General features: G+C 28.3%; 1 protein-coding gene across 8 annotated transcripts in view; it reads left to right on the forward strand.

Moving 5' to 3' along the window:
• The first annotated feature begins 1,085 nt into the window (after nt 1–1,085).
• LOC129976729 (phosphatidylinositol-binding clathrin assembly protein-like) overlaps nt 1,086–23,908 on the forward strand; it is a 65,565-nt gene continuing 42,742 nt past the window's right edge. For all 8 annotated transcript variants that reach the window (XM_056090440.1, XM_056090441.1, XM_056090442.1 and 5 more), the window contains exon 1: nt 1,086–1,364. In XM_056090440.1, the coding sequence (XP_055946415.1) occupies nt 1,235–1,364 (130 nt within the window). In that variant the 5' untranslated portion in view covers nt 1,086–1,234. The remainder of the gene's footprint in view (nt 1,365–23,908) is intronic.

The raw sequence follows: 23,908 nt of genomic DNA on the forward strand, positions 1-23,908 counted from the left end.
GTTCTCTTACAGCATATTTAATGTGAACATCTAAGATGCATTTGAGGGGACAAATTAATGAAATAAATTTATTTTGAAAGATTCAAGATTATAGGTTTGTACACACGATTATATCTTTGTACAAGCATTTTCACCTCGGTTCTCGTATATTCCTTTTGCTTATCTAATCTTAAAAGCATTGTTTGGATTCCTTTTGAGCTGTATATCTCCAATAACTTGCACTTTTGTCATCAAGAATTTTATTTATAGGAATTGAATTTTATAAAGCAAAATTATGGAAGATTCATGTATCATGAGAATGTCCGCAAGCATTATGCCTAGTTTTATAAACTATAATCATCTGGTCACTCAATTATGTTTCATTATTATAGCTAATCTATTAATATACCTATTTCGCAAAATTCGTAATGATTTTTATATATTTAGTAGATCGAGCTACAAAAAGTAAATCTATATTTTTTGTAAAAGAATAAGGAATAGTTATAAATAAATAAAAAGTATCTAATGTAAAAAAAATCTTGAAATTCTATATAATTCTAGTTTCTTTGCTTTTGATCCGCTGTTTTTTGTATTTAAAAAACTATGTGACACGATTTAAAATCATCTATCTGGCACCTGTGTGTAGTTTTTTTTAAATACCAGTTTTCATTTTGAAAGTAAAAGCATGGCATATATAGCATCGAAGGCTGTTATCTTCAATTCTTATTTTGATTTACATTCAAATCATAAAATTTCACGTAAAACCCGAACTACGGTGACATCATCAAATCAAATTTCAAATGGTGTTACAATATCTGGCATATGAGCGCCTGCAAATAAAATATTCAAGTCAAAAAAATGCCGTTAAAATATAAATGACCTTTAGGTGAAGCATTTTCCCATCATTCTAAAATTATTTTCAGTGGAATATATTGATTTTTTCATCAACAAAAAATTTTCTCGTTTTTTTTCTTAATAAATATTTTTAAAAATAGCCACTTTCTATTTTTAAAGATTTTCTGAATTCGATCATTGACGTATATTTGGCGATTTCTTGGCGATAACAAGCCTAAATAGTAACCCTAGATCAGACAGTTTCCGCCATCTTGTAAATCGCCACTGTTTTAACTACATGAAGTACCTGATGACGAGCGAGACCGGTTGAACTTGAGGTTGCCGCTGGTGTGTCTTGTTTGTGAAGCGGGGTTTTGTGAGCCCCTTTAGATCATCTCTTGTATATAAAAATTTATTCGGAATGTCTGGACAAACTTTAAACGACAGATTAACTGCTGCAAGGCATGCTCTTGCGGGCCAAGGGCTAGCCAGGATTGTGTGCAAAGCAACAACAGAAGAAGTAATAGGACCAAAGAAGAAGCATTTAGATTGTAAGTACAAAATGTATTCATTCTGTTGGTACTATAATTAAACATATTGTGTTTATATACAAAAAAAAAAATAAGTTGGCATAGGAAAAATGCGTAACTATTTGGTATGTAGTTCAATGACAGATACATGTCAAAATCCTTGTTATTAAATGCCGTTGACTTGACCTTGTGGTCAGTAGTAAGATTATGCATTTTTATCAGTAAATTTTGTGTTAATTGATAAGTCATAACGTATCGTGTTTCAATTCCAAACAACGTAAATACATTTGATGCAGAAAATGTGTTCGCTTGCACCGCCCCCTTTTTCAATGACCACAGCTGAAGACATGCCCTCTACGTCGCTTTCCTTTTCATACTGATTTAATTAAAAATATATCTGGAATAATTTTTTTTTTTTCTATTTTATAATAATGCTCAAATTTGTTTGGTTCTGGCATTTTATATATTTTTTTCTATAAATATTGTATGAAATATTCAGTGCATCGCAATATTTTGAAAGTAATTTTTTTAAAAAAAAACTAAATTTATGGCTGATAATTGAATTTTTTGTTATGAGTTTGAAAGAAGAATCAAAACGAAATATATAATATGCATGAAATTTTAAAAATATAATTCTTATGAAAGTAATTTATTTATCAGTGATGAAATATTATACGCGAATTGATAATTTAAATGAAATATTTACGTAAAATATTCTCACACTGTGCCATCTCTATATGTAAAATAATAACGGCTCATTCATACTTTAAGATTTCAAATGAAACTTAATTTGTAGGTTTTATATTCCAGCTTGCTCTTGTTTACACTCTTAAGTTTTTAATCTACATCCCTGTTTTTAACGTTAAGAAAAATAATACTGAGGAATTGCTAGAGAACAACACCATTTAATTTTGGAATAAATGTTCCTTATTCAAAATAATAATTGAATTTGTGAAAATATTTTCCAGTTTATTCATGTTTTATATAATACACACACACACATATATATGTACATATAATATGAATGCATTTAAAGTATTGAACATGAATGTTTTTAAATGTACATTATCACATTATGAATTTGAATAGTAAGATTTTATGTATTTTTTTACATCTTCATGAAATATTTTCAAAATATATATGCATTTTTTTCAGTGTATTGTTTTATGTACTGACTGTTTTATAAACAAAATTGAATTGTTTGAAACTTAAATATTTTGTGATGTAAATTGAAGGTTGTGGATTTTAAGTCGTATAATAAGTTTATTTTCTTAAATTTTAAAGTAATTTTTACCTATATTTCTGAAGATAGTTGGTTTTAAACTCAAATTTACAATCTAATATCATGACAGGATGTTGTCTTATGTCAAATTAAGTTGGCATTGATGAATATATTTTTTTGAGTTCTAAATAAATATTGGTTAGAAATGGAATTCTGAGCATGCTGTCAGTAAAATTTCATTTTAACCTATTCAAGTTTAGAACTAAAATGAAGATTTTGTAATAAAGGTTTTAATAAAGAAACTGCTAAGTACTTTCATTAGTCAAGTAACTGAATGATGCGTTTGCATTTTTAGTCGTGTTCTCTATCAGTTATTTGTGATATTTGCATTATCTTGTCTTCTTAAGGAGAACATTTTAAAGATGTTACATTTAATTGATTTGCATCCAATATTTCTAAGTAGGACAGATATTAGTTCAACTGGGAGAAAATAATAAGATATATTACCTGCATTGCTTGTAAGGGAAAAAGCTAATCTATTTTATCCTGTCTTGGTAAAAAAGATTTGACCTTTGAATGTAAAATTTTAACTATCTTTCTCTCATAAAATTATTTAATCTTATGATTATTATGTATGATTAATTTTTTAAAGCTCTTTGAAGGCATTTCCCCCATAAGATTTACTATATTGCTTGCTTGAAAGTGTCGTATTAATGTTTGTCAAAATGTAAGTTTGATTTCATTTAGCTGAATGTCTCAAGATTTCCCATTGTTAAGATACTCAGCTTTGACAGTTGAAAGAATTTTCATTGGCTTTTAATTTCACTACTTGATAGAATAGTCAAACAATCAGTGTTCTCTTAACAAGCATAACTGAAAATGTTTTTGAGTTGTTTATCAAAAATTACTTGACATGACTAAATTAATATTGAAAATTATTTTTAATATTTTTGGAAATGAAATTATTTCTTAATTATTCTTTTTTTGGAAATGTATACTATATAATATATAAATTAATATCTGGTTGACTTTAAATTTCATAATACAAATTTGAATGCTTTTTTAATATGAATTTTATTTAGTTTCTTATTGAATTGAGGCACGATGCATTTTTAGTATCGTCTTCCCATTTTTGAGAATTTTCTGTATTTTTAATTTCAAGTATTTTATATAAAGATTTAATTTTATTATGCAACTACTCATACTTATTTTGCTTCTTAGTGTTTAACGGAATTCAATATTTTTATGAAGTTTATTTTTTGTTCAAACCCATCTCTTGTCTGAATTTGACATCTTTATTAATGGCATTACCTTTTCCTATATTTTCATTATTTATTTTATTTTGTTTAGGATTTGTAAAGCTATATTTTTATATTTAAAAAAAAATTGAAATATTTATTACATGGATGTCTATCTAATTTACATAACTGAAATAAGAATTTATTTAGGTATGATAATTTGAGAATAAAGACAGTAGTATTGGATCTGGATAAAAATTTACCATCTACTTAAGTTTTTTTCAACATCTATTTTTTGGAGTCTAGTTACAATTGATTTACTTTAATATTACTGCTCATAGATCAGAATATTTAAAACTTCCATTAAACTGAAATTGTTTTGAAATTTTTTTAGTTGCTTTATCACGACTTTCTTCTTAGATAAACAGATAATTCACTGTTTGTTATTGTTGACCATTCAAGTTGCCTTTGTTTTAAGAAATTGAAATTTATAAAGATGGCAGTTAATGAAGTTATATAATATCGATTCTTGTATTTCTTATTGGATATATTAGTTTATTCAAATTTAAATTATCTTTAAACCAATTTCATTTCCAGTTTATTAGAAATATTAAATTAGTTTAAAAAATTGCAATGTAATTTTAAAAGCTTAAGTCATTTGTATATATAGAATTTATCTTGTAAAAATGTATACCATGCAATAGTAAACACTTAATTCTGTCAGGTATCAAGTTGATTTGCTAAATTTATTTACTAAAATATAATTTTAAAAAATTATTAATAATAATTAAATATGTTGTAATCAAGATATTTTGCACATTAATACTTGGTATTTTTCTTAGATCTGTAACATTTAAAGTAAATCTTTTAGTTATCAATATTTTTCAACAGTAACTAAATATTTATTTAAAAAACTTACTGATTTTGAAAAGATATTGGGAGCTTAGCAAGCAATTGGATTCTTGTGCTATTAAAGTGGTCAGGACTGATTCAAGTAAATATTAGATTAAATCTTTAAGTATCATTCTTTTAATTAAATAGAATTAGTTAAAATGCTATTATTAATGTTATAGGATAATTTTAGTTTTAATTTATCAGTTTTTTTGTTTTTTTTTTTCATATTAGTATATAAAGAAAGTATTGAAATCTTAAAATTCGACCTCAAAGATTTTTTAATCTACTTGTCATATTTCCCTGAACTTCCCTGAAACATAATGGAAGAATTCTCTTTTCCTAGGGAAGTAATTCAAAAATAATTTGAGCTAGACAGATAAAATTTATCTGTTTTTGTTCTAAATTTTAAATGCAAGTTCATAATTTATTAAAGTATGCGAGAAGTTTCAGAAAGCTAAACTTGCTAGCTTCTTAAGATTTTCAACTGAAAACAATCTTTTGACCTTTTTTTTTTCTTTCTTGAAATTGTTGAAATTAGTTAATAATGAACGATTTTATAGTTTCAGGAGTTTATAGAACCCTGATGATTACCACTATACACGTGTTATTATTAATATTATTTGCATATTACTTCCTTCTATTTTTATGAAAGTCTTGCATCCATCTGATATATAAAAGGCTATTTATCATAATTTATCTATGAATCCTTATTTTGTGTTGACTCCGACTACTAAAATGTCCCGCATAGTAAACTGTTAACAGAGCATCGAGCAGCTAGAATGCTTATTTCCTCCGCCTTTTTCTAGAGGATTAGTAATGGTGGAGACCAATCTTATCTTTTTAATAATAGTTGTTTTCTATGCCTCTATCACTATTTGAGAAAATATAGAGTAAGATTTGAGAAATAATATATTTGGTATTGAGGTATTATGAAAAGGGGAAGAATTCTAAGTGCGAAATTCAACAACTGGGGATTCCTCTACTTTATTAGAAATTATGTCTATTCTACTTTGTTAGAAACTATGCAACATAACATATTAGAAAGCATATAAGAATACATTTTTTTATTTATAAGAATATAAAGTATTTTAAGTAAATTGATAAAAATATTTTTGATCATTTGAAGATACTTCAGCATACTGCTTACTGTAAAAGTTCTTGTTGATTATTATATTCGTTTAAAATTTGAATTTTTTTTTTTTTTTTTGAAATATTATATTTTTGACAGTTATGAACTTTCAAAAGGTCTTTGAAAAGGAAGAGAGATTTTTATTTATATTTATCAGTATATCTATAATTATAAATAATGGATGTAAAGTAAGAATACTTTCTATCCTCTGTTGTCCTTTATACTGTTCTGTCATTTCAAATTCTGAAATTGTTTGGTAAATTTTAATATTTTATTTGCATAGTACTTTTTAGTATAGTATTCCAAAAAATTTTTTCATCTCAAGCTTCCAACTTTGGAATTTTATTCTTTTCAAGATACTAATAACTAAATCTAAATAACTGTTTTGAGAATTTAGTTAAATAAATTAACTCTCTTAACTTTTAAGATGTAAAATATATTGAGTATTTAGTATCATCTAGATGAATAAGCTCTGAACATTAAAAAAAAAATGCTTTAAGTGATTAAATTTTTGAAGGAACTGTTTTAAAATAGTACCTCTATACTCATTAAAATTTAGTTATATTATTGTATGAAATTTATCTTTTGTATGTTATTATAATTTATAAAAAAAAAATCCAGAAAATATGATAATGAAAATTATAAAGTATTTCCATAACTTTTATTTGGCCCGTCTATAGTCAAAAAGGATTTGAATGTTAGAAACATGGTGATACAATACCTCCCCGCCACGTTTTTTTTTCTCCTCACACACGCAAGATAAAGAAAAAAACATTTTGTTTACTGATAATTATCTTTTTTTCTTTCCTATTGGTTTTTTTTATTAAAAAGAATACATATAGTTTAAAGAGCAGAGAGTTTGACAGTTTAATTATCTTTTATATCAGTTTTTGCCTTCTATTTTAGAGAAATAAAAATTTAAAAATTAAGATTTTCTAAAATTAGAAAGTAGTATTTGATTTTTATAGTATAATTTTATTTGATTTTTATATTTATTGATGCCAAATTTGATGCTTTTATAAATTGATAGTTTAAAATTTGATTATTATTTTAGGCAGCAGCTGTTTTCCCAGACATGACAATTATTGACAGTTTTGCCTTTTATGTTCTGTTTCGACATCTGAGCTTTTGCAATATATATAAATTTTTTTAAAGAAAAATCTGTTCTCCATCTTTTAATTTATTATGAATACCGATTTAAAAAATAACATCCAGCCTTTAAAAATATTTTTTTATTTAGAATGGTTTACAAATATATAATTAAAAAAAATATTGTAGTTAAAATTTGTTGGGATTCAAGGAAGTGATAGCCTTGATAATGATAAAACTAATAAAGAGCTCTGTTATAAGATTTATTCACTGATGAATTGTAAATTAAAATATCCCAGAATCAAATATGCAGTAATCATTGTGAGAAAGATTATTTACATATTCTAAATTCAACCAAAAGTTTATTTCAGATTTCAAAAGCTTACAATTAACCAGAGAGCATGAACACAATTATAATAAGGCTCCAAACATACAATTATTTAATACAAAATAGCTTTTATAATCTGATCTAGCAGCTTTTTAACTATAGAAGTAATTATGTTTTAACTATAAAGTATATCTTGTACACTTATCAAATTCTTATTATTCAATAAACTTATTGGGAACAATAACCACATACTTAACTGTTTCCATGAAAATTCTAGAACATTTTTAAAGGATATGATTTAATATTGTTCTTAAATACGTATTTCAGATTCAGAGTATTTTGCTCATCATGGTTATTCTGGCCTTTTTACCAATCTAATTTCTTTAAAAAACAAATTATTTTTCAACACATTTTTGTGCTTTAAGAGTTTGTTAGCTAAAGGAAGTTTATAAACTGTTTATTTTAAAAAATTTATGTCAAGCTTTATTACAGAAAATATAAAATATGTCCCATACTAAATGGATTCTTTCAGGAATGATTGAAGCTTAATTTACTGTTCATTAATAATTACTCTGTGAAAAGAAGGAATAAAAGCCAAAACTGAGTTTCAACTTTTTATGAAAGCAAATTTCTTCTTTTACTATGGTAAATTTTTAAAACTAGGTTAAATAATAGATAACAGTTAAGAGTGTACTGTATTTAATTGTTAATTTATATTTTTCTTTAAAATTTTTCTAGTATATTGATAAAGTGTGCAGATTTAACCACATCACTAGTACTGTAATTTATTCACTAGATTATGGAATATATTACAGAAAAGTTTAATATTTACAATGGATCATGGATGCTTAGAAACTACCAGTGACACTTATACACTATGTTAAAAAAGTTCCAAAACTATTACAGAAGAATGTGTACAGAATTTGCTTGTCTTTTCCTCGGAAGTCTAGCTAGCACGTTATGCAGTTATCCCACCTTTCATACAAAGACTTGTAAACCTCAAACCTTTTTTTGCTATTTCCTCTATCTTCATAGCTGCACTTCAGAATTTTCTCCTTTAAGCAGGTTCTTCGTAATAGAAAAAAGGTCATGGGTCACATTGAATGACATCTTGAGAATAAGCTGTATAAATATTGTGTAAATATGAAGTTTTTACATATAATTTGATACAGGATGGCAAATATTCGATATTTGTTCATGGCAAAACACTCATTTGGTTTCCCCTTTGATGAAAAACTTTGAGTACTTGCTATCTGAAGCTAAGGACTTGTACTATATGTAATTAAACTAAATGAAACCTGTTTTAATTAATTGTTCATATAATATTCTCCCCTGTTCTGTTAAAAATGATATAATTCATGCAAGTTTGAAAAGATTTAACATAGTAATATGATGCATGTCTTAGCATAACATACATTAAATTGAGGCCATATTCTAATAGCACATCTTTTTCATCTGATTTCTTTTTGTAGAATTACCCACTTTTTTAAAGTTATATGCATACATTTTAAATAAGTATTTTAATTCAATCATTGTTTTGAAATTTAAACTGATCTTTAAAAACACTGAATCTGAAACTTTATCAGTTAGTTTTTGTACAAATAGTTTTTCTTGCTTGTAATCATCTCATTTTATCAAAGCTTGGATTTTTTTAATATGCTGTAATGTTGTACGAGTGAAACATTTTGGGTTAATTTCTCCCTTATTTTGAAAACTTTAGCTCTAAACTTTTTATGAAATTTCAGTGTTTAAAGAAAGTCTTGTGAATGATTTGTTTTGCTTCAATTATTGAACTGTTTATACAGTTTAAAAATGGAATTTTTCAAAGTTAAAAAAATTGTGTGCAATTTCTTCTGCATTTTGTAACACGATTTGTAGATATGTTTCTATTCACTCTCCAAGGCATTCCAAATTACAAAGCAAACTAAACCATTATCAGCTTGTTCTAGTTACAAGCTAATAAAATATTGTAACGTGTAAGAATATCTGATATATAGTTTGGCCTCGGAGTCTTCACTATTTATTCAGTAAATTTCAAATGTTTTGTCTTGTATCAAAGCTCTGTCATTTAATTGTGACAAATAATTCTTGATATGTTCTATAATATCAATGTCCCCTTCCCAAGCTTTATGCATAACTTGTAAATCCATGTATCACCTTTTTAAAAGCTGCTAATCCTCGATTACTTGTGATGGAGAACTACAAATATTCTCAGTGACATTCTTTAACATTGTAGATTTCTCAAATATTTTAGTTTTCTTCACTTGCATGGATTTGTATTTTTATTGAAAGTAAGAATGTGAACAGAGTGATATTAGATTTTATAAGTTGTTTTGCATTTGAGGTCAGTTACTGTGAAGTTTAGAGATTGCTATTCGTAAATTTAAGTTTCTTAGAACAAATGTTTATAAAAAAATCTACTTCGTAGAGAATCGAATTGTATTCCCCCCCGCCCCCCTCTCAACAAGAATAGAATGTTAACATGAATTTTTTTTTTTTTAAAAAATTCTATATTGTTTGTTTGTATCAATCAGCTCCGGTTCGGTATTTTTTATTAAGCTTTTATATTTGCTATATTAAGCTTTTATATTTTGCGCTACTTTTTAAAAAAGCTTGGTGTATTTTTTTTTAAACCGATTAAAATGTTATAGAAAGTTATTAATTTCTTGTAGTTTATATGCCGCGGAACAGCAATTAATATTCTGTTCATATTAAGTGGCTTCTTTATTTTATTCCTGTAATAACTTTGAAAATTTTAAATTTAATGAGATTCAGTCGTATATTTACATTTCTTTGAATTAGGTTTTTAAAGTGATTTAAATTCATTGACTTTGAAACTTCTTTGTCCTTTTAAAATTGTAACATTGGTGGCAGAATCTTATGTAAAATATCAAACTTGTGGAAAGATCTCATTTTAATACTTTTTACCAGTTTTATTTGAACTTAGAAATGCTCTGCATTTAAGCAGTCCTTTTTAAATTTCGCGGAATGTGATCCATTGATAACGTAAGTTCATCTTAAAAGGTCGACACGCTTTTTTTTATTAGTGTGTGCATACCTTCATACTTTTTCTCCTTTCCATATTTCTTTTTCAAGGTCTCCAGGTGAAAGGAAGGTTATAGCGAATCATCGACTCTAGTGAAGGTAGAAAAAGTATTAATCGAGAAAAGAGAAACTGGTTTGGACTTCCACATTAACGGTCGGTTTTTATGCTCATTGTTGCTTGTTCTAGTGAAATGAACTGAGCGGTCAATGGCGCCAAGATATAAATGGTTGAATTGCCTGAGTCTTGGCTCAAACTGAAAGATGGCAAATTTATGTTTGTGGCACACTTCTAAATCCATTTCATGTATAACATTTATGATAAATATTACTGATCTCTAATTTTAAAATGCATTTCTGTATTTTGGCTGTTGAAGAAAATAATATTCTTATATACAAAAGCCGATGCGAGATTTTATTTTTTAAAAATCTTAATCTAGTCTTATGTTTCCAAAACTTGCTCAGAGATTAATTTGATGGTCACTAATTTAAGATTAACTATGACTAGATCGGTTTGATTATAATGCCGTGTTTTTGCCATGTAAAATTAAAGTATCAAAAGCTAGATTTAAAAAAAAGCTATCAAAGAAAACATGAATAGGTTTATTGAATATACTTTCTGCCGTTTCTGTACTTGTCGAGCAGAGTTTAAGTTTTGATCTAAGTTTCTTGGAAATGAGACAAATATATTTTCACTCTTCAATGTGAATATATATATATATATATATATATATATATATATAATTTTCTAAAATGGTTTTAAAACTGTTTTTGAAAATCAACGGCGATTGACTGGTTCGAATTTTTAAACAGATCTATTCATTCAAGTATTTGCTTTTTATACTTTGAGTTACTGTTTTGTCATTTAGAGATCTTAGGAGGTAGGGAAAATGTATAAACGTGCTTTTAATTGGATACGACGTAGTTATATGCGCACAGCATAATCAGTATTTCATTATTAATTCTATATATTGAGGTATTCAGTCTGGGGTATTTAAACCTTATTCCAACTACCGTTTTTTTTTTTTTTTTTTTTTGTGTGTGTGTGTGTTTTAAATCTTTTATAAGGATGCTAATAAAGAACTAGACTGAAGATGATGAAATCGATGTTAACTGCGACTCGGACAATGACGTAATGTTATTTAAGTATTGATCGGAGATCCTGTTCTTCGAATTCGAGATCTATGCATTATAACATCACTCAGGAATGAAGCTTCAATAATTCTGAAAATATTGATGGTGGTACCTGTTATTGATGGGTATATGCTCATTAGAGCGCAACTAATGTCGTCTTTGGACTTTCTTGCAAGATGTTATGGGAAATAATTCACACATTTAACTACTCCGAAACTTGCAATCATTGATGTTGAAATGATTTTGGGGGATGAATTACTTTCTACGTCCCTTCGTCTCTTTTACTTTGCTTTTGTTGCATTTTGAGATGAACATTTTTATAAAAGTTCACAACGAAATATATATATACCCCCAGAAATATTCTACAGAATTTTGAAATTCATCAATTCTAACTTTCTTGTAATCCGCTTTTTCATCGATTAAATTCTTGATTTGAAAAATCACCAACTAATTTTTAATTCGCATACCTTTTCCTTTGAAATTTCGATTGCGTTCGTTTAGATCATTCATCGGAATTAGAGCATCTGCGTGATCCCCCCCCCCTTCCGCTTTTCTAATTATTGTGCTTTATTTGTTTAGAAATATATATACGTGTCGATATTTCTTCAAGGTATTATCACCATTTTTTTAATAACAGAACTAATTTAGTTTTAAAAAGTTCAGAATTTAAAATTTTTGAGGATAAAGAATATATCGTTTTCTAATTATATTATCGTGCTTCGTATATATATGTCTACAAATGAAAAAAAAAAAAAAATTCGACGAATTAATGAACTCAAATTATTAGTAATTTTTTTTATGAATTCAAGTAGATTTGAATTTATTAATAATCTTATTAATACTTTTATTAATGGAAATGCCAATAGGGTTCAAGAATAAGAGTCCAAAGTTTTTTATTTTTTAATTGGTTTTTTTATGTTGAGTGTTTTTGCCAATTAAGATTTTTCACGACTTTTTTTTCTCAATGAAATGAAATTGTGAACAAAGGCATTTAGCACCTTGCAAAATTGTTTTGAAAGAGCAGTTTCTAAATCGGAAAAACATCATTATAAAACCATTTAAAATATTAATTTTACATTTCTTTTTAGCAAGCGAGTCCAAATTATTTATCATACTTTGTCTCGTAACTTTTTTATAAATCCAAGTTAACCCTTTATTTACCGAATTATATTACCATCAATTTTTAAATTTATTTTTGAACTATTAAGTTTTGGTACAGAATAAACCGGAGGAAGAAAAACTTTTAAAATTAAAATTTAATTAATAATTAAATTATGTTTTTTAATGTTTAGTTGATATCTACTGCTTACTATTGGAAATACTTCTTTTAAATACTATCAGAAAAAATAATTGTATTACGAAGATATCAGCCTGATTTAAATGGTACTTTAAAGTACCGTCGGGAAATAAAGGGTTAAAACGACACCAATTTGTTTTGCTGAAGTAAACCTTGGCCTAGCAATTTTTTATTTGTAACTTGATAAAAAAAAAGAGTCGAATTGTGTAACAGTTTTTACTACATGCGTAGTAGCTGTTGCTGCATATGATCGGGACTTAGCGAACGGATTTATTTTTGGAAACTGTCGCTCAAACAATTTTTGATCATCACAACATACCAGGTATACAACATTTGATCAACATAGAGGCATAACACTGTTCAGCCCAATCCTGTCATGGCAACTTTTTTCCTCCTGTATTAAAATTTGTCTTATTACAAAATTGCATGTTATTTTCTTGCTACATTATAACATTCTTTTCCTTCAGAACGATTCTTATCTAATTTTTTTTTTTCAAAATTTCTTAATCTGATTCCTGGATGAATTCGTGTTTGCTTTAAAAAATTTTCGCTTAATAAGCGTCGATTGTCACTAATTCAACATTAGGCGAAGTGAGGACAGAACATGAGTACACTATCATCAGTTTTATCCCGATCTGTGCGTGTGATTTCAAAACATCAGGCTTAATTAGCTTCTGTGAAATATCCGACAGATATTCAAAAGCATTTTAAATGTGAAAGATTTAAATGAGAACATAATTTGATAGGTGTAAAATTGAAGAAAGATCGAAGAAAGGCTTCCATGGACTAACATGCCTTTCATCGTTTTAGTTATTGAATTTGTTTTCACTATAATAACTAAATTGCACTATAATAACTGTGTGTGTTTTTAAATTCTACAAATCAAACCTTAAAAATTGTTACGATACTTTTGGACTGTAGGTTTAAATCTTTTTTAAGGTACATTTTTTAAGAGCAATTTTGCATTACAACGGTTCTCATTGCCAATGTTATCTTTGTAACACAACTAGAGTAATTTTGATTGGATTAGAACATGTGGATTATATTGTAAGTAGAGTAATATCTTGGATTAATTTGTAAATGTGCCATTTAATTCAAAGGGAGTGGTGGGTTAAAATCTTCACTTCTATAACTTTTAATTTTAACTGCCTTAAAATTGAAGGTTGAAAAATGAACCAAGCGAATTATGTCAGATTAAAGCGAAAAATATTTTCTATTAAATTTCTCGAGAGGTGCAATTAGAAGTTAAGGACTAAAAAGTGATTTTTAATCTTAACTTTGATAATTTTAAATAACTTGTTGCCTGTATTAAAATAAAACTTCTCTTGCCCTTTTTTTATACTTTGAAATTGTTTAAACGCTCGTGGACTGAAGTTTAATAGCTTGAAGAAAACTAATTAAATAAAAATAAAGGAGCAGAAAGAATTATTTGCAACATTGTGTAAAAATAATTAAATTAAAAAAATTTCAGAAGCTGCGCGTCTTTATTATTTTGGTAGCAAGAGTGTCAGTACCTCCCCCCCCTTACCAGATTTCTGCTTTTTGATTGATCATTGTCTTCTTTTTGAAGTATAGTTTTATTTTTATCGATTAAAATACAAAAACTAGAATGTAAAAGTGCTCTGTAACCACAGACTCATCAAAACGTTCTTATCTCTTCAATTATAATTGAAGTTGAATCTATCTGGACTTCAGCTTCCCGAGAAATCTTTTGTACCTTTATTTTTATGTATATCGGATATGAATTTTTTATAATGAAAATTAAAGCTGCCTTTGAGCTAGGATTTCACTTACATGCTTTTAATCAAACATTAAAATCGAAAATTTTAAGTGTATCATTTTTGACCTTTTCAATACCAGTTTTTCTTTTCCAAAATGGGGATAATCTAGGGCTCAAATGGGTCAAATAAAGTATAAACAGCTATATTCTGCTAAAATAAAAAAAAAAAATTAACTGAAGTGTAATTTTTGCAATGTCCCAGTGGTATTTTTAAATGGGACACATGTTCCATTGGGGTTGAGGTGACCATATAAAATACAGTGAAAAGTTGAGTCTATAGTTTTTATAATATTTTAAAACAATTTGATTGCTAGAAAACTCTTGCCATTTACTTATCCAACATTATTCATGACATTTCTATGTATGATACATAGCAAAACAGTTTTTGCAGAGTACAACTTTACTCATGGTACTTAGTTTTCGTTCGGGTTTCTTTATTACAATTTTATTACTAAGATGGAGTTAAAAATTACACTAACATATGAATGTAATCACAGAAAACCATTGGGACATTCATTTTAATAAATTCCCCAATTATCCCTTTGGATGATTTAAAAATATCAGCGGGACCTATATATCCCGGTGGGACCCAAAGTGTTAACAGAAAGGCACAGAAAAGTAAATCGATTTTAGTGTCTGAACATTTCGCAATTATCAGTTTGAAAATAGTGTGTTACAATTACTATAATACTATAACTATACAATTACTGATTTAGATAATAATTATTCGATTCTTAATTTTTAAAGTGTAATTTCAATTTTCTTAATTGAATTCTTAATGTCGAGAATTTGTGGAAATTGTTGTGATTTTTTTTTTGATAGTTTCTCTATCATTAACTCTCCGATCTCTTTTCTGGAAATCTATGTTCCTTACACTTAATTTTTCTCGTTCCTAAATGATTATAGAACATATTTTGCAGAATTTTACATTGTCAATCAATTGTTGCAACTAATGTTTTTTTTTTTGTCTGCATTTGTAATTGGTTTTGTTTTGTGTTTTTAAATTATATATATAAAATATTTAATGTAATATTTCACGCGTTAAGTCGTGATTTATGATATAAAATTTTAAAAGAAAACTACTAAAGATTTTATCAGAATATAAAATTAATCTACTTGGGCTAGAACTTAACTTTCTGTACGAGGCATGGATAATGTCAAGATTCTGATATATAAATTTTTGTTATAGTTCGGGGGGGGATTGCATTTATTTTAATTTGTAATTTTTCTACATCTCTATGCGTTCATATATAACCGGTTTTCTTAGATCTACTTAAAACGCGTGAAATGTTGAATTTTCTGCATAATCGTCCATTCTTCTGTCTCAGCTTCGTAACCACTTGTTTGATTTGCGTCAGATGGCTTGTGTGTATCAGATTCCCTTCTGTCTCCCCCTCTTTTTTTTTTTTTATTTGTGGCGCGATTCAAAACACGTCATCTCTCTGCCGTCTGTTTCGTTTTCTGCGAGCGATAAGTCTTTTCTTATCAGTTCCGTATTTTTGCATCTCGCTTAGACATCCTATTGTTCTCGCATTTCAAAAAATTCTAAAGTGTTAATATTTTTTACTAGATTTTTATGAAACAAGGCTGGATTCTTTCTAATTTGGCTCGATTCCAGAAATGTATTGGGAACGATAACGAGATTAAAATGAAAACGAAATTAAATGTCATGTTTACAATCTTAATCTTTTTTTATTCCCGAGATATATTTTGGGCTTTTCATTCCTAAGTTTTGCTATCGTAAATTTGTTATATTGTTGAAAATGGGAAAAGTATTTTCATATCAGTTAATTTCGTGGTAAACGTGTGGAATTTTCTTTTTAATTGGTTATTAAAATTGATCTTTAGCCTTTATATATATATATATATATATATATATATATATATATATATATATATATATATATATATATATATATATATATATATATATAATATAAATTTTTTTGCTTTTTTGCTGTTTCTATTTAACTGTTGAGACTAACATTGGAAACTTTGCATCAGAATGTTGCTACCCAATTTTCTGCAAAATAAGTTTTCTTTATTCTTTTTAAGGTTATGTAGTTTCAAAATTCAAACAAAACTCAATTTCAGGTTTATAGTTTTACTTAATAAATACTAACAGAATAGATTTTTAAAATATTTATTTTGCAAATTTTTTTATTGAATAAACTCGCGTCTATAAAATCATTTATATTGCCAAAATAATTGGTATAGTTCTTGCGTTACATCAATCTTGAAGCGATGCAAGTTTTAATTTAATGTAAAAGTCTATCTGTTAGCTGAGTAATTCAGTTTGTTTGCTAGATTTTTTTAAGCTATTGCTGCTTTCCAATTAGCCATTGTAAACTAAAAACATTAACTTGCTGCTTTGTGAAAAGTTTCGCTAATTGTATTGCGAAACTGAACTGTCTTTCTAGGTTAATTGCTTTCCTGCAATGTAGAAGCTCTTGCTGGGAAGCAACTTGTACAGAACTAATCTGTCTTGCAATGTTAATAAATGAAAATGAAACTTGGCGTGATTTTTAGCCAGTTACTGGGCTACTGTGTGGGTAATATGTTTAAATTACGCCAATCATTTTTTTTTTCTTCCAAAATGTTATTCATATTTATTACTGGTAATCGTGACGTTTTTAAAACTTCTTTCATCTAGGCCTTTCTTATTTTGTGGTTTTCTTCATAATCTTTTCTTCAAAAATTGTTCATCTTAAATTGGATAGATAATATAACAATTTAAACTAAAATATTTTAAAATGTTTTTTTATCACTAAAGTTTTCAGTCGTTTTGTTCATATCTTGTTTAGTAATCGAATTGTTAATTACTGAAATTTTCTAATTAAAATGAGTGTGATAGATTATATAATTTATGGATTTTGCCCAAAAATCTTTGTAAAATTATGCAAATTTCGATACATTTTTTTATGGAGCAAGGTTAGATTAATCTGATTAAAACACTGTAGATATAAACTAAAGTCAGTTTTATGACTATAATTAAAAGCAAATTTCAAGTTTGTTTAGAAAATTCATTTCATCTTGGAAATTGAAAATTTTAGAAATGTGTATTATCTTAAACTTGTCGAGGGGAGAATTCCCATTTTCTTATAGACAGTTTTTACCGTTTTCTATTCTCTCGAGAACTTGAAAGAGCACAAGACAGCACAGACTAAATACGGCCAAATAGCAAGTCCCTTCTCTGTTGTGGTAAAGTTATCAAGTTAGGTATAGCCGTCGCCATCTTGAGCGTCGCTTAGAATTCCTTCGTTTGTCCCAAAATTTGACCTTGTATAACTACAAAACGGAAAGTTAATCTAATGGAATTAAAACATCCACTAAAAAAAAAAGTAAGTATATATCGGATTAGTATCGATTTTCTGCTTTTGTTTGAAAAATTTTTTCCGCATTATTATTACTTTACTATTAGGTAATTTTCTTAAATTATCTAGGCCGATTTTTTAATTGACAGAAGTTTTCATTTTTATGATAAATTGACATATCATCTTTGTTTGGAATAAAAAATATTTTCCTGTCAAAGGACTCAACACTAAGCTTAATAAATTTCATTCTCGCTGCAGTGTTTCTCGTTGAATTCGTTCGGCTTCCTTATGTCGTCTGACCTTCAGAAACTAAACCTCTTTCATTTTTCTGTGTATACTTTGAATCACCTGGCACATTTCTTAAATTCCAATTTTTCCTCCTCATTTTTGCTTAGGTACGAATAGCGGAAATACAAATTCTACTTTGGTGTAAATTGTTCTGAGAAAACATTTACTTTTAGCATTATTTTTACAAAAGTTAAAATACTCGAATGATGGCTTTAAATAAAACATTTAGGATTGGTTTGAATATAATTACAATTGTATTGTTAAAAATTATTTAAATGAAAAAATATTTAGCAAAATTAAATTGGTATCATTAGAAAGAAATTTATTAGCACTTAACTGGCAGACCTTGCAATAATTATTTCAAAAATTACAGGAAAAAAATAACACGATGAAATTTACCTTAATTTTTACATTTTTTTTGAAATGTTATATTTGATCTGGAACTGAAAATTCTAATTAAAATTTAAAAAAAATCTCTCTGGTATGCAAATCTCCACCTTCCAAAGTTATGTATGCCAAATTTGATAATTCTAGGCCAGACGGTCGGGCTTCTACCGCGCCAGCGCGCGCACACATCTTTATTATTATTATTATTATTATTATTAGAGATTAAAATTTATAAAACTCACTGTGTTCCAGAAGCATCTTTAGTGGAGTCATTTCATTAGAACTATCTTTCATCAAATGTTTTAGCTAAGGCCAGCCAGGCTTATCCAAGTCTGTTTAAGGCTATCGAAGTCTGGAAATTGATGAAAATGGATGATTTTCATCAACCATGGAAATTTAGTATTTTTTTTTTTTCCATGAAGTCGTTACCTGTTTCAGCGTTTGATTTTCTGCAATGTGTTGGAGTTTTTTAGCCGCTTAGGATTTTTAGGGTACGAATCATGTCTGGTTAAATTTGACATCCTGCAAATGATCATGTCACTTGATAAATATTTCTTTCTAAGCTTAATGAACTAAACTATGTAATCACCAATTTTGTTTTCGGATCTTGCAAATTTTCATGAAATTTCTAGATACTCGAACCGAACAAATTCTTGAATTTTTAAAGGCAAATGGTTTTAAGTAGCACAGAATACGTGATTGAAATTATATATATCTCCTAAGCATTTGACCTGTTGTTTCTTCTATAGATCATTCATCGCTATTTAAGCTAGATCTCTTCAAATTTTTTAATAACTGCGTCATAAAATATCTTTTTTTTTTCAGTGTATGGAGTAATCTTGCCTCGGATCAAATTTATTCATTTTTAAATGTTTGCTGAGAGTAGAGGGAAAAATATACGATGAAGAAAGTTTGAATATAACGTTTACTTACCAATCTGCAATCTTAAGTGCTCACCAATGTCGTGACTTAAACGATTTTGGCGAATCAATGCCCTTGGAAATAAAAATCAAAATAATATGAACATATGTTTCTGTTAAAAATATAAAGAATGCAGAAAAAACTAAGAAAAGCTTCAATTTATAAAATTAATATTTTTAAGAATTAAAAAAACAAACATAAACCTTATTGAAATTTGGTACGTTTGAATAAATTGCAAAAGCAGATTCAAAGTTGTCGTCAGTATCTTCCTTCGAAACGGCTTCATCAAGTAGCCTCCAACTCCGTCAGTTTCTTTCCTTTATCAATGTCTTCTAATGTTCCTTTATCTGAAATAATCAATAGCATAATTTTTTCAAACTTAACGCCACAGTGTATTTATTTCTTCTACTGAAATCTTTGACATATGTATTCTGTTTTTTGTCGTTTGATTTGGATAGCCATCAAATACCACAATTTGATTGTCCAGTAAAATATTTTATTTCCTCGCATACTTTTAAGAATTAAAGAATTTTTGCCAACTTTTCAACAACTATTATTCGGTACCAAAATCGCACATCCAACATAAAGAGCATTGTTCTTGTTTGGAGGAATGTTGATTGGATTAAAGATGTGAAAGATTTTTTAATCATTCCTTGTTCGTCAGATTTAAAATAGTGGATAAAAGTGCCAGTTCAGAATTAACCCTTTGCACTTGGAAAAGCAATTCGATGCATAATTCACTTAATACAAAGTAGAATTAATACAAAGTTAAGTTCACTTAATTAAGTTGAATTTCCCGTTTAATTAATTGGGTGTGGGTGTGTGCGCCTGCTATTCATATGTAACACTGAAAATAGATTTAAAAAAGAATGACATCTTGTTGGAACATGCATAATAGAACAAAAGTGCATTCGTATTGATGGGAACGTATCCTTCGTATTGTACAGGAATCAATTGTATATGAAAAATGTTTAATTATTGAAATTAAACTTTTGTTTTACTATACAATCCGTATATATTTGAATTTTATTCATTCAGACAACGCTGTAACACCTATGTTAGTTTTTGAATTTTGTCTGATCTTCTATATTTTCGAATAGAAGGGGGGGGGGAATCTTAAGTGCCATGTTTTGAGATTTCTTGCATAGTAGCCGTGGATTTAAGATTCGGTTCCACGAATGAAAAGTAAATTCATGTGAATTAGATTCGCACGTAAATAACCAGTTTGTCCTCCCAAGAACCAGCTAATATCTCTTCATCTGTCCTTCTTATCTTGTATGAAACTCAATTCCCCACGGGTTGATGACCCCGAAACAGATATTCTTAACTTGTTATGATAGTTAACTTATTATCATATTACGTTCAACGAATGAAAAGTTTAATATTTGGTCCTCTGTTCGCCAATTCATATTTCCACAACAGCTGTTATAAAATTTTATACACTTCATAAGAAGGTGAATATCGCCCCTCTCCCCCCAAAGGCATAATATTTTTGCTTTGTGCTTTCACAAATAATTATGACAAGTTATTAAATTCGCAAAATTTTCGAGTTTCGCTAACGATTTCCTATCGTGACGAAAGGATGGTGGTTGAATTGATCTTTTAATCCAAAATACCGTGGGCATAATGCTTACATCTGAAATGTGGCATACTCGGGTCGTCTGTCACTATATTACTTCTAAGAATTGCAAAAAAAAAAAAAAAAAAAAAAAAAAAAAATGCATTTAATATGCATTGTAATAGCATAAACACTAACTACAACAATAAAAAGTTTTGCAAAATAAACTATTTTAAAAATTAAATATTTTTGAAAAATGTTCATTATATGGATATAAATTCTGTATCACTGGAAAGCTGTTTTTTAAAAATGCCTCTTAGGCACTAATATGCTACTAAATTATTGAAAAAAAATTATGATTTTGATTTATTTTTAAATTTTTAAAAACCTTGACTTGAGTACCTTCTACTCAATACAAAGAGGATATGGGAAGCGAGAATAAATAGGTACCAATATGTTGGTACAGAGAATCGAGCATTTGTGGATTAATTCTTTATTTGGTATTGTTCAGAAGCAACGTGTTTTGGAATATTTACGAGTTCAAATGGGTGTTGTAAGCATGCTTCCATATAAAGATGTTTGTGTGATAATTAAAATAAATTAACACAAATTTCTGTATTTCAGTTGATTTTTAATGCTCAAGTGTGAAAACGGTATTATAAATTACTGTGGTGTTGAGTTGTCTGTAAAAAAAATATTCAAACTAGTTTATGTAGAAAAATATCCTATCTAGTTCCAGTAAAAGTGTTCCAATGCTATTATGCGATAATTGCATTGTGCGGTATCTTAATCTAAATCCTGATTTCCTATTTTTATCTTAAATTAGCCTATGTTACTTTATTCTAATTTTTTTTTCCTTATCTAAATTCCACTTCTTTATCTAATTATTTTTAACACATCCTCTAAAACGTTGACTAATTCTAAAGACCAGGGGTAAAAAATCCCTAATGCCACGACATTCCTTCTGAAGATGCCTAAGATCGCCTTCCTTAAATAGACATGTGTGAATGAAATCCTTATATGAACCACTAGGTAAAAGCGCTGAGGGGAGGGAAAAAATGTCTCTTGTGTCCTTGTACGAGCACACACATTCCACCATTATCCCCGTGTATAATTCATGCCCTTCCGTGGAATAATGAATTTAATTCCAGACTTCTCTGGTCGATCACTCATCTACAAAATTTTTTAGATATATAATAGTTATGTTGGTAGAGCGTCGGATTCGCGTCCCTTAGGTTGCGAGTTCGAACCTCGCCGGCCGAAGATTACCCGCGTGGTTGGTGGCTGACACGCGTTAAATCTGTCGTGGTCACAAAGTCCTCCATGTCGAGAGTAATACCACTGGGGGTACTGGATCAGGGGTGATCGTCCTCTGATTCAGGTCTAAATTACGATCTGTGTTTGAGTGAATAAAATGCGTGAATGAAGTCCGCACCGTAAAAAGGGTTGTGACGTGTGTGTAGCTAAGTCGTTCTCTTGGCCCTAGATGGCGCTACTATAGAAACAAGAGGCGCCCCCCCCGTGGCTTAAATCCGCTGTCTTCGAACAGCGGGCTTGCCTATGGCAAGTGCCATAAGAAACAACAACAGAAACAGTCGTATCGATTACAAATGGCTGCAGGTTTTTTGTAAACAACGATTGAATGCAAAAAGAAACTTTGCTTCGATATAAAACTTGCCGAATGGTTTCTATTCACATGAACATTCGTGTACTGGTCCATTTCATTGCAGTGCAAGGGGAAGATCTTTTCTCAACATCCTCAGTTTCTTCTTTACTTGTACGTAAGGAAAGATTTAGATGTCCTAAGGAACATGAATAAAGGATTCCTACTAATCTAATGAACTACTCTCCTATACTATCCTAATGAAATAAATATCTGAGTAGTTTCGAAAGATTTAGATACCCATGTGCAGAATATGGATCGTCAATGGGAAAATACCATCATTCGATGCGACCAGGTTTCATTAACTGGAGGATTACTGTAGAAGTAAGGGAAGTGAAATGGGACAATTATTCCCCCCTCCCCCAAAAAAAATCTTTTTGTATTTTCAGGAAGTCCTGTCGGTATTTATAAGAAAATCATAGCTATTTGTAAACGTCAATTGCTTTAAATGGCTTTGTAGTAGTTTCTTTTTAGATTCGCTTGCATCATATAAAAGGACGGAAGGTTGGCCTTTTTTGCTAGAAATGCTTGCATTTTGATTATAATTAGCCAACAATTAATACGAAATTGACTGTCATCAGCTGCATGATTAGTAAAGCACTCGTTTACAGACCAGTAAATCAAGATTTTAAATCGCATTAGGATTAAAAAATTTTCGAACTTTTCTAAAATGAGAAATTTACACATTTTTATTGCTACTCATTTGTTTAATGTTAATGAATGTTTGTTCTTATGATACTTGGAATTGTAATTTAAAAAATATAAAATGATGTAATTTCATTGTTATTTATCACCATTAAAGTATATAATCTCTATAATAAAGTATATTGATATATAAGCTATGCTAAAAATTTGATTGCTTACATTTAGCTGGTTATAATAGATTACACTCTTTAAGGTATTCACTCATTAAAATAGTAAAGATATTCTACCGATACCATCTGTTCCCGAAATGAATTTCCCTACCTTTTTCTTTTCCTTGTTAAAGTACCATAGTAGCTTAATTTCTTGTACTAATGACGACAGTTTCGTGCATCGATTTACATAATTCAATATTTAAATTTATTTGCTAGTTAAAGTATCAATTTATTTGCATTTGGATATTATGAAATGTTAGGGATTAGGATTCTGAAATAAAACACGATGTCGAAGAGCTAAAATAAATTTGCACTTCGAGAAATTATTAGCTTTTTTTTTTCCCCTCTGCGTCACTATCAATTTTGCTTAAAATATTAGGTTTTTAAATTTTATTAAAAATTGGATTGAAAATATTTTCATACA

This window comes from Argiope bruennichi, chromosome 7, assembly GCF_947563725.1.
Source record: "Argiope bruennichi chromosome 7, qqArgBrue1.1, whole genome shotgun sequence".
NCBI lineage: Eukaryota > Metazoa > Arthropoda > Arachnida > Araneae > Araneidae > Argiope > Argiope bruennichi.